Source organism: Gordionus sp. m RMFG-2023, chromosome 3 (assembly GCF_954871325.1).
Source record: "Gordionus sp. m RMFG-2023 chromosome 3, tfGorSpeb1-WG-v2, whole genome shotgun sequence".
Taxonomy (NCBI): Eukaryota; Metazoa; Nematomorpha; class Gordioida; order Chordodea; family Parachordodidae; genus Gordionus; species Gordionus sp. m RMFG-2023.
In genome coordinates, this window is record NC_088777.1 from 22,941,499 (window position 1) to 22,954,393 (window position 12,895).

Genomic DNA, 12,895 nt, shown 5'->3' on the forward strand with positions numbered 1-12,895 from the left:
AGAGAAAAAAATTCTCTACCGTTGTGCGTTAAAAAATTTAAAAAAAATAAATGTTGAGTGTTTTTTATTTTTGGCGCCATATCTTTAACGGTCAATAGCTGGAAAACGGTAATGGTACAAATCGAGTTTGAAACGGTACAAATCGGGTATAAATCAATCCCGTTTTAAAAATTTGAAAAATCTCAAATTTTGAATAATGGGGGGGGGGGCTAACTTCACGCTATAATATAAGGTTTAAAATTTGATTTCCGAAATAAATAATGAAGATAAAGCTTAATTTGAGGCATCATTAGGAAGAGAAAAAAATTCTCTACCGTTGTACTTTAAAAAAATTTTTATACAAATCATTCTCTATTGACCTATTCACTTTTTATTTTTAAGTTCAAAAGTTGGGGGGCTGTCGTGAAGTTGGCCCCCCGTTTTGTTCTTTGAATATCTCAAAAACGGTGATGGTACAAATCGAACTGAAAACGGTACAAATCGGGTACTAATCACACCAACTGATAAACCATTGAAAATCAAAAATTGCGGGGCCAACTTCACGGACCTGATGTCAATTCTCAGTTTAGTCAAAAATATTTAGATTTTTGGGATTTTAAAAACATTTAATTTTTTTGACTCATTTTGTGTAAATATAAACATAAAATGGAAAAAAAATTAAGTTTCCATCATAGATTTTTGAATTATGATGTCAATTCTCAGTTTAGTCAAAAATATTTAGATTTTTGGGATTTTAAAAATGTTTTATTTTTTGACTCATTTTGTGTAAACCTACTCATATAAACATAATATGAAAAAAAAATTAAGTTTCCTTTATTCTTTTTTGAGTTATGATTAGTCAAAAATATTTAGATTTTTGGGATTTTAAAAATATTTAATTAATAAGACTCATTTTGTGTAAACTTACTCGTATAAACATAAAATGGAAGAAAATTTAAGTTTCCATCATTATTTTTTGAGTTATGATGTCAATTCTCAGTTTAATCAAAAATTTAGATTTTTGGGATTTTAAAAATACGTATAAACCAAAAATTAAGACATTTTGATCAATAACGCCAGCAATATGTTCCTTACAAACTTTCTACTATTTTTTGATTCTAAACCTACTCATTAATTAAATGTCAGAGAAACCTCTATTTTTTAAAAAAAATTTAGGTTATTCATATGTATTTACACCCAAATACAAAAAAAGCGCTATCCAATATTTATTCTGGTTTCCTAAGAATATATTTTCATATTTATGCATTTAAAGCCCTCTTATGGATATAAATTTTGTAATTGTAAAATTTATGTTGTAATAAACTAGTAAATATATGTTTTTTTTCAATAATATTAAGTAAAAATAGAATTTTAAATTATTTGATATTTAATATCAATTTTTTACTTAATTAAAAATTGATTTATGTAAAATAAAAAAAATGTTTTTGTAATTTTTTTTTTCAAAGATATTATATAATCAAATTATGATTAATTGCTTTTTAGCAAGGCAGTATTTAGTCATACCCATTCACTTATATATTTTCACTCTCACATTTACTTATTTCTCTATTAATATAAATCACTCCAAAAATTGTATTTTACTATTGCGTTTTGCGCTCTATATATATATTTCCTTCACTCCAATTTAATTCAATACAGCATTTATACATTTTATTTCCAATATATAATATGCATTAACCAGTCTAAAATTCCAACAATTATAAAACCAAATTTCATTTTTCTAAAATTAGCACCACATTTTTATCAACACCTCCATGAATATTAATTAATCACACTATAATTCATCAAAATGCTTAGGTCACATTCGCCGTTTTAAATATAATTTATTAATGCAACACTATAAAATTCCCCGTATTCGGTCATGGCACAATTGTGAAAATAATTAAGTACTATAAAACTACCAATAGTAGAGCGCTATTTAATAACTTACACAATTTACCAACACAACTCTAAAAATAATAATTTTCAACTCCAAATTTTATTCGCTAACTAAATATATAACTACAAAAAAATGTTTAAAAAAAGTCATTATAATTATGAAATCTTGTCCCTTTTATACTTTTTGGGGTATAGAAAACGAGTTCTGCACGTGATATATTAAATCACGCGCCTATTTATAAATATGATAGATATTAAACAAAATAATTTAAAAAAAAAAAATAATTTTAAATAATAATATGACACATAGAACTAAATATGACTTAAAAATAATTTTTTTTATTTTTATATGAAAAAGATGCCTATAAAAATTTATATTAATTAATTTACTTTAATTTGATATATGTTATTATAAAAATAAGAATATTCACATATATATATAAACGACAAGAAGATTTTCTTTCTTGGGATGCTCGCATTAAGATCCTCCATAAACGGTGATCTATCATTTGAATCTACAAATTTTCTGCTGTGATTGACCGAGCATATCCATTTTCATTAAGATTGTTATAGCTTAAAATAATATTAAATTTTAAGATTTATCAGTATTTAATTTACCCTTTCCATTTGTTGGTCATAATTTAATCAGTATGAAGGGCTTACTAATTATATTCAAATCTTTATCTCTTAATTTCCCATCATTCCTTGATATCCTACCTGCTACTCAAATGGTATATAATTTTAAAATCCTCCCCGTGTTATTTTTTCTTTTAAAAATATGGGATTCATAGGGTTGGCAGGATCGTGGATATGTATCTTGTATCTTTTTTAAAAATTTAGAAAGTATCTTGTATCTAAGATATAAATTCTTTAAAAATATCTGTATCTTAATCAACTTTGTATTCAAAAAAATACAGATACTTAAAAAAAAATTATATTAGTTAATTTAAAATAATATTATTTTAAAACTTAAATGAAAAATTTAATCCAAATTTAGATTATTTAAAATAATGTATGATATATGACGTTGGTCGTTCTCGTCATATAGCTATTTGTAAACAACTACCATATTTTATTTGAATCGTTTTATATCCATCTATTTTAAAATAATAGAAGAATATAATAATTTTAATTAAGTATTTTAAATGGGAAATTTTTTCAAGTCACTCAACATGGATATACCAATACAAATAATAAAGTTACTGCAGAATTTAAAGAATGCCACAAATCTATAAGTGGCTCTGCGAAAGTATAATATATGATTTTATTATAAATAACATTTCTTCATATTCCATATAAATCTAAATTTTTATATTAATGATTTAGTAATGAAATTAAAAAGATATATAAAAATCATCGATGAAGAGAATAAGAAAATAAATATTGATAAAAAAAGAGGTTATTAATTTGAACACTAGGTCAAAATATAATCCACATATTTGGTGGGGTACCATTTTTATATCTAATCCACCTTTCATATGTAATTTTTTTAAATTTTTACATGTATGCTTAATATATAATTTTGTTTATATAAAATAAATGAATCCCGGAAAAAAAACCCCGGAAAATAAACCCCCCGGAAAATAAACCCCCAGGAAAAAAAAACCCCGGAAAATAAACCCCCAGGAAAAAAACCCCCGGAAAATAAATCCCCAGGAAAAAAAACCCCCGGAAAAAAATTCCCCAATAATTTTTTTTTCATTTTTATAGAATTTACTTAAGACCGGTCTACTCTTCATAAAAAAATTCTTAAATAAGAAAAACTGATGTTTAAATTGGTACTGGGAAAAAATGCCTCAGTAAAATAACTATGTATTGTAAAAAAAATTTCCTATAGTATATTAAATAGACTAAATTTGACAAAACTTAGAAATAAGAAATGTTTATTTTATTGGTAAATCATGATTATGTATATATAATTTATAATAATTATTATATTGGTTGACATCGAATATTGAAGGATATCGCTCTTATAAAATCCGGAAGGCTTCGCACCCCATCACGGTATTCTTCGCAAAGTTTCTTTAGCCGAATCTGGTTGTTAGAACTCTGCGATTTTGTTTTAGATGTCCAACTACCTACGCGCCATCTTTCAAGTTTGGTTTCGTCGGCAGCCACCTCGCATTTCATTTTTTTAATGAGTACCCAGATTGATGGGTGTTTATTACCAACCAGATTAGAAAAACGATGATTCCAACCTTCGCATTGATTATTTGTTCGTTCTTCATCTGAGAGAGTACTCTGATTCACGTTCCAGGTTTCTGGAGGAAATCGAGGCTCAATTCGACGTGTTTGGGATTGAGAATTGCTTCTCATGACATTCCTTGATACTCCATTGACATAATTTTTATCGAAATAATCGAGAATGTCCTTACCATTGCTCGGAGTAACTGATCTAAGGAATGTCATTGCATTATCCATATCACATAACGGAACGAATGCTAAGCCGTCCATCATGCCACAAAAAAAACTTAGAGTTTCATCCGTCCTATATTCGCTTTCCAGACCCAGCTTCTGAATTTTTCTATGTGTACTTTGACACAAATGGTAAAAACATCCTCTAATTACGATGTGATCCCCTAATTGAAAAAATAAATATAAATTATTAAACATATTAATAATCATACCAATGATACTCTTAACCGCGGTCATAGCAGACTTTTCGAAATCCATGTATATATATAATGGATCAGGAAATAAATCCCTTTCCTGACATTTAGACATTATTGTTTGAAATATTATTTCATATGTACTTTGAGTTTTTTTCTGGAGTACACAATAAACCGCTGTAATAAAAATATTGTTTATTGCTACTCTAATCACATATAATTGTAGAAAATTTTTTGGGGACATGGCAAAATTACCATCCATATACCACTCTGTCCTATTAGATATTAGATTCAAGGAATCATCTGTTGCGAACATTTTTATGCGTTCTTCAGCTTGTGGGCCATTATCAAATAATAAAAATCGTTTTGAGTTCTGGGAGCCACAATTTGCCCAATCACCTATAATATTTAAATTTTTATGAAAATATAATTATATTTAAAGTAATACCTTCAATAACTAGGTCTTCCAAATTCTCAAGATTTGAAGGGTGTTGCATTGCTTTGTGATTCCTTAGAGTTCTTTTTATAGAATCTTCCGATAACATATGCGACTGAACTCTTTGGTCTAATTTTACAATTTCCTCTGCATAAATTTGAAGAGGTTTTGCCAAAGAGTCTGCACATCGCTTCTTCATGTTAGCAATGGATTTCATTGCTACTAGTCCATCAATATTTGATGGATGATTATGAGCTGTATCAAGAACTGGGTCTTGATTATCGAGTGTTGAAAAAAGTATTGCTCGGCATTTAAAAGAAGAATACTTTGAGCAGCGCCATCTAATCTTGTTTGAGCATTTTTTATGTATGGTATAAGAATAACCTTCAAATATGAGCTTTCCAGGATGAATAAGATCCATTAAATTTTTTTTATAAAATATAAATTTTATGAATAAAATATTTTTGTAAATTTAATTTTTTTTTATAAAATATAAATTTTATGAATAAAATATTTTTGTAAATTTAATTTTTTTTTATAAAATATAAATTTTATGAATAAAATATTTTTGTAAATTTAATTTTTTTTTTGTCTTTTATATACGGCATAAAGATCCAAATTATTATTGTTTATTATAAATAAATACCAATTATAGCGTTTTTAATTTATAAACAATTTTTATTCTTTTGATTAAAAATACATTTTATAACAATACATTTTAATATCTGTTCATTTAACTAGTTGCTGCAATAATATTTATTAACTTGCAATTGTCTAAAAACCAATTATAGCGTTTTTAATTTATAAACAATTTTTATTCTTTTGATTAAAAATACATTTTAAAACAATACCAATCATAGCGTTTTTAATTAATAAACAATTTTTATTCTTCTGATTTAAAATACATTTTAAAACTTTTAATAAGCTAAAAACTAAAGGTAGTTGCATATCAATGAGGTGAGAAATCATGAATAAATTAAAATTATCACATTTATTCAAAATACCAAATGCAAAAAAATTGAGTATTTTCCATTTGCATTTTAATGGTTTCAACTGAATTAAATTGTATATTGGGTGAATGTATATTTGTTTCTATTATAATAAATCACGAATTTATTTCAATATTCATCTTTTAAATATGCATGAATTAAGTTTCAATTTCTTTATATACTGGCTGCTAACAACCAATCAGGTTATATATAGATGTATTTCTAAAAATTGATTATCTGCTTAAATAAATTTGTATTTTAAAAAAAATACATTACGTTTTAAGTATCAATAGTAAATATAAATAACCCATCATATTGGGGGTAAATTTGGATGGTGCATCATATTCATAGGAGACACACCAACTCCAGCAAGATCCATGACAGTAGGAGGAGGTGGGGGTGGAGGAAGCATGAATGGTCTATAAGCAAAAATTTGATGAGGTCATAATATTTTTAACAAATTTTTAACTTGCAATTGTATATATACCAATTCAATATAAATTATTGCTAGAATATACTTAAATATGAGAGTGTATAAAAATAATCTCAAGGGGTTTTTTTCCGGGGGTTTTATTTCCTGGGGGTTTTTTTCCGGGGGTTTTATTTCCTGGGGGTTTTTTTCCGGGGGTTTTTTTCCAGGGGTTTTTTTTCCTATTACCAAAATATAGAATGACTATAAATTACATTTAAAAAAAATTCTTGCAAAAGTATTTCAGTAAATATTATATTTGATTTTCATTTTATTTTTAAATTTTAAAGAGTAATAATTAGTATTATTTATAAGACAATAGTTTTTTTCATAATTATAATAATATAAATACATTCTATCTAATTTTATCATTTCAAAATAGAATTTTTACAAAAAATTATTAAATAAATCTCTAATTTAAAATTTTTTTTTTCACTAATAGAGAAGTCATCTGGAATCATAAAAATTGTATGAACTATGAACCATCATAAAATATTACACATATAGAAAAAACAAAAAGAAATTGTGAAAACTGCAAAATCGTTAAATAAAACGCTAGAATTTTCAAATGATAAAAAAATATCTCTGGAAAAATTCAATAATTTTTTAACTTCATTTGTTATTAAAGGAATTCCATTATCTATAGTTGAGCAAAAAGAATATGTTAAAATGATGGAAGGTAAAAAAATTTTTCTCTCATCCTTATCTCTTCTACTTGTCAATTTATTAGAAATATTATCATGTCAGTGGCGTAGCTAGGAATTTACCTTAGAGGGGGTACATATAAAAGCCTGGGGGCGAAGCCCCCAAACCCCTTTAACGGGCCTTCGGCCGGGTTTATCTTACAAATCATAACCATATCTTCGATAATATATAATAAATATATTTTTTAAATGCATTAATAGATTATTCTCAATGACTTTATAATAATACTATCCAGAATAATTTCAATAGTAATATAATATCCTTCCACAAACATCAAAACCAAAAAAAATATTAATGGTATTTATTTGATATAAAGTCACTATTAAGTCTTTTGAGCGTGTAATCTAAAAAATATTTTTGCTCTGGGAGGGGTCCAAACCCACAAACACCCCATAGCTACGCCACTGTATCATGTATTGGATTATCATTACCAATTAAAAAAATTTCTCGAAGATCTTTGCAAATAAAAATTGAGAAAACTTCATATATGAAACTGATCATTTAAAACAGTTATTGAAAGCTCAAACATATATCTGCACTACTGCAGATAGGTCTACTAAGACTAGAAGCTTTCTTGGAATGACTTGCCACTGGGTAATGAAATCATATGCTATTTTAAATTAAATAAATATTTAACTAAGCTCTCAACCGATAGTTTATAAAGACAATCTCGAGCTCTTGTAAGAAGATTTTGGGAACATACATATAATAAAATACCAGAGTTGATGAAATCCATCGTTACTTTGGAATTGATGAAAAAGTTATAACTACTGTGACAGACAACGGATCTAATTTTATAAAAGCTTTTAGGCAGTTTAGAATTCGAAGTCATTGAAAGTATTATTTAATACTTCTTTTATTGTAAAATTTATAATAATATATTTATTCGGCGTACGCCGTTTTACTTTGCTTCTTATTTTTGATCTTGAGACAAACTAAGGGTCTAAAGAAGCATCAATATTATTGCCTCCTTACATTCGTTGTCTATATTGCCACAACAGATATGAAAAAGCTAATAAGGATTCCCCTACAATTTCTAGAATTCATCATCCCGCTAGCCAAATGTACTAAGTTATGGAATGCAGAGTTGGGCAGGTCCTCCAGAAAAAGAATCTAGATACAGATACAGATTCTTTATAAAAAAATGAATATTAGATATAGATACTAGTATCTTTTTCAAAATATCAAAAAGATAAAAGATACTTGTATCTTTTACTAAATTAGAGTATCTTAAATACAAGATATTTTTAAATTATCATTACCAATTAAATTAGAATAGTTTATAAAATACAGTTTTTATTATTTGTGAAAAACATAGCATATACATATATGAATATTTGTAATAATTAATAAAATATTTATTAATGAATTAATTATAATAACCAGGGATTTTAATATTTGTTCTTGCCCATTAATAGCTTAGTATATTTAATGGGAGTTTAAAATTTGCAAATAAGAAAAAAAAATTAAATCAAATGGGTTATTTTCTGTGTTGTTTTAATTCGTAGTATATGGCTAAATGGCATCTCTAAAAAAATATACTTATTTTATTCATTTTCTGTAATAGGTATTTATCATTACTTGTTTGTGATATTTATGTATTTTTTAAATTAGTTTATTTTCTAATATGACTTATTAATTCTTGCGTTTGCAATATCATATATACAAATATCCTTTAAATCTCTTTTCAAATCTTTTTCATATATTTCTTACAAAATCATTAATTTTATATAAAAAATATGAAAATAATGTACATTATATTATAATTATTAAATAACAATTTTCTTTAATGCATTTTAAATTGATTAAATTTTGTAAATAAATACTGTAATGTAATTTTACTTATATCATAAAGAAATAAAAGTAACTAATAAAGTTAAATTCTACCTTATTATAATTATTTTATTAAGAGCCTTTTAAAATTATCTAATGTTATATATCAATTGTAGCTTAACAATTTCCTCTAATAAAAACTTGCTAAAATAATTATAAATAAAATATATTAGTGATGTGCCGATATTTTTTATCGGATCGGATCGGGCCGATTTCACCCATTTTAAAATATCGGTTATCGGCCAATATAATAAAATTACATCCGATATAAATTCTTTAACAAAAATTAAATATTATAAAAAATTTTTAAAAAGTTATATCTAAAATCATTTATTTTTATAAATAAAATCGAAATCCATTTATATGTATATTTTTTTAATAATAATAATTAATTAATAAACATTCTGCCATATTGTTATTTTTTTGCGCATTCTGTTTATAAAAGTGTGCGAGATTCTCTTCAGAATCTGTTTTTAGTGAAGCTGATGATATTGACAGTTATCATTCCGCAGGCTGAGATAAATGGGAAATTTTGGTATTTCTAAGAAGAAATCTTCGATATATTAATGTTAAATATTATTTTAAATATTTATTTCAAATTTCATAATACAATTGTTTATTACTTATTATATATAGAGATTAATTTTATTACTTATTATATAAAAGTGATTTAACAATAAAAATATTTTATATACTTTTAGAATTGCAATTGAATTGAATATAAAATATAACTGATCATTATAATATATTTTAATGAAATAAGTAATGGTATAATTAAATTATAGATGTTATACTAAAAAAAAGTATATTAAAATTAAAACCATTGGTATCTTTACAGAATACAAAATTAGATATGATGGATCGGTAATCGACCGATATAAATTTAATATCGGGAATATCGGATCGGCCTTCATAAAGTAGTATCGATACACCCCTAAAAAATATATATCCAAAATGATTTTAATTTGATAATCAACCATCTTCTATTGAAAATTTTATTAACAATTATATAAGAGGGACTTAAGTATAGGTATTATTATGTTAATATTAAATAATTATAAAATAAAAATGTATAATTTACTTTAATATGTTTAACATAGTTTGTAAAGGAGTTTGTTGAACCTTTAGTAACTTTTTCACATGAATTACTTTATAAAATATTCCATCTATAATTTTAAGATTCGGATTTGATTCAGGAGAACCTATCTCTACTTCATCTTCATTACTATGATTGTTAAACATTCGAAAAATTAAAAAATATTACATATAAAATATATCCTTCTATTATCTAGTTTTTGTTGTTATTTTTAATCTATCTACCTTTGTGACCTGTAAAATTTCCAACTAAATTTGGTTATCGATATATTTAAAATATAACGGGAAAAAATAAAGAAAAAGATTTCACGAAGAAAATAAAGTTACATTGTGTGATATGTAAATGTTTTAAACATGAATATTAAAAAGAATCTGTATCTGTATCTTTTCAAAGAAAATGAAAAAGATTCTTCGAAATAAAGGATCTTAGATAAAGATATTAGTATCTTATTAAAAATGTCAATAAGATACTGAGTACAAGATATAAAAGGTTCTTTGCCCAACTTTGATGGAATGTTAGTAATAGACCTAAAACTGCAGTTTATCAAAGCAATTTTAGGAAAAAAATTAGTTATTCCATGCTGTACGAGATGGAATAGCATGTTTGATAGCCTAAGTAGTTTATTAAAATTTAAAAGTGAACTTCCAAAATTATATTAAAAATTAGAATTTCCAAATCTAATATTGATAGCAATATTTAGAAGAATATTGCCATATAATGTCCTTATTAGCTATAGCGATTGACAAAATACAAAACGAAATCAACTGCTGTTATGGAGATCAGCTCCAATATTAAATGTCGCTAAAAAAAATAACAAAAACCATTAGCTATTGCAGTAGAAAATTCTTTGAATAAATTTGATAATAACTAAGCGCATTTTTTGCCACTATATCTCATTCATCCTTACTTTAAAAATCGTTGGATTGATGTTGAAGATTTATTAATAATGTAGCCAGAGTTGTTAAAGGGTCGAATCAAAAGATCGCCGATCCTGGATTCGATCATAAATTTGTCAAATTTCCCGGATTTATGATCTTGACTTAAATTGAGGATCAATATCATTTTTTTAATATTCGATCCTGATCCTTTTTAAAATTAATTTTTTACTTAAAAATAAAATAAAAATTTTAATTATTTTTAAAAAAAACAATCTACATCATATTTTATCAACTTCCATTCCATCATATTTTATATTTCAACAATTTCCAAAATTTTATCTAGAACGAAATTAAGAGCCTACAAGTTTACTTTATTTAATTATATTATAAATAAATTCTAGGTTTTAATAATGTCCTCCATTATAGATTTACAGCTCATTTCTTAATATAGATTTCCTTCACTGTATGATGACAGCAACATACAATAATTCACCCAAAATTTAAGATAATTGGCCTTATATTAATCTGCCACAAAATCTGTTGGCAAAAGAAAGGTTAATCCCTATTTGGGAAATATGCAGGATCAACCACATGCAGATGCTTAAAATGAATGTATGGATAAAATAGATACTTTTTGGGGAAAAATTCTTGACAAAATACTCGTTCCATTAATAAATTTTTTATTCTAATGATGATTCAATGAAATTTTTAATATTTATGTTAATTTAAATTATTTATTGAATATAACACACCTGTATTATCAAGCGCTCCATAGGAGTGCTTGTTTAGTAAAGCTAAACATGTGCTTAATAAAAGACGTATGTTTAAATGATAATAACTTAGAAAAAATTTTTATTATTAAAGGCTAATTTTAATTATAAATAAATATATTCTGATTGTTATACTTGTATTATTATTCAATTACAATAAATTTATACCATATTTAAATTTTTATATTAGTTAATTTTGCATCAATCAATAATTTTCTTCAGAAATTTAAATAAAAAAAGGATCGAGATCTTTAGATCGTGATAGAGATTCGATCTTTTTAAAAGGATCTATTAATAAGCCTGCCTGTAGCTTTAATTATTTTTAAAAATATTATTGAAATTAATATGTCAGCAAAATCTTCAATGATATTGAATTAATTATCCTAAATTATATGAAAGATGACCGACACAACTTAAATATGTTTATAATTATTTAAAAGAAATATTTATTAAATTTAACACGTATCTGCCCCGTTGAACGATTATTCAGCCTTGCTAATATGGTCAATAGACCAAATCTCAAAAACTAATTAATAATATTAAAAAATAATGGATTTTTGATGTTAATTTATTGATATTTACTAATTAATTTTTTGTTCTGATATTATTTTTATTATAATATACAATTTTTTTTAAAAATATCTTTATATCATTATCGTATACAACAAATTTATTATTTTCTACAATTTATTTCCATATTTTTAATGAATTTATATTATAGTTAAAAAAATAAAGCTTGGTACATTTTGATTTTGACTATTTAAAGTTTTTTAAAAAGTCTTTTAAAGATACAAATTTTTATTGAAATTTTACCATATCTATACAAAATTTTACTAAGTAACTGTATCCGAATACAATTTTCTGAAAATTTGTCCAGCCCTAGTCAAGGGCCCCCTATTTTTTTTTAAAGAGATGGCCTGTGTATGGCAACAAATTTTTCTAAAATTTGCATACCTAAAACAACAACCTCTGGACACAAAAAGATATAATAGATGGATAAATTTGTTTACAAGAAGATTAATATTTTCAAATATAGTGCCTAATTAATAAAATTTAAAAATTAATATAATATTAAACCCTTCCATATAGAATCATTTTTGTTCTATATCATTTGAATATTTGCTAGGTAAGCATGGATGTTGTTATTTCATTATCTCTGCCAAATATAATAAATAAATACTTTATAGTAGCATTCATAGGAATTAATTCTAACCTTACTATAAAATGTGTGC

At 24.8% G+C, this 12,895-nt stretch overlaps 2 protein-coding genes across 3 annotated transcripts in view; one reads left to right on the forward strand and one right to left on the reverse strand.

Moving 5' to 3' along the window:
- LOC135927394 (uncharacterized) overlaps positions 1-12,895 on the forward strand; it is a 36,761-nt gene that overhangs the window by 15,788 nt on the left and 8,078 nt on the right. The gene's annotated exons all lie outside the window — the stretch shown is intronic.
- LOC135925817 (uncharacterized) lies at positions 3,811-4,722 on the reverse strand. The gene is made up of 2 exons (XM_065461313.1): positions 4,506-4,722; positions 3,811-4,457 (listed from the first exon to the last, which is right to left on the reverse strand). Exons 1-2 carry the CDS (start codon positions 4,600-4,602, stop codon positions 3,811-3,813), a joined length of 744 nt encoding a protein of 247 aa, XP_065317385.1. The 5' UTR covers positions 4,603-4,722.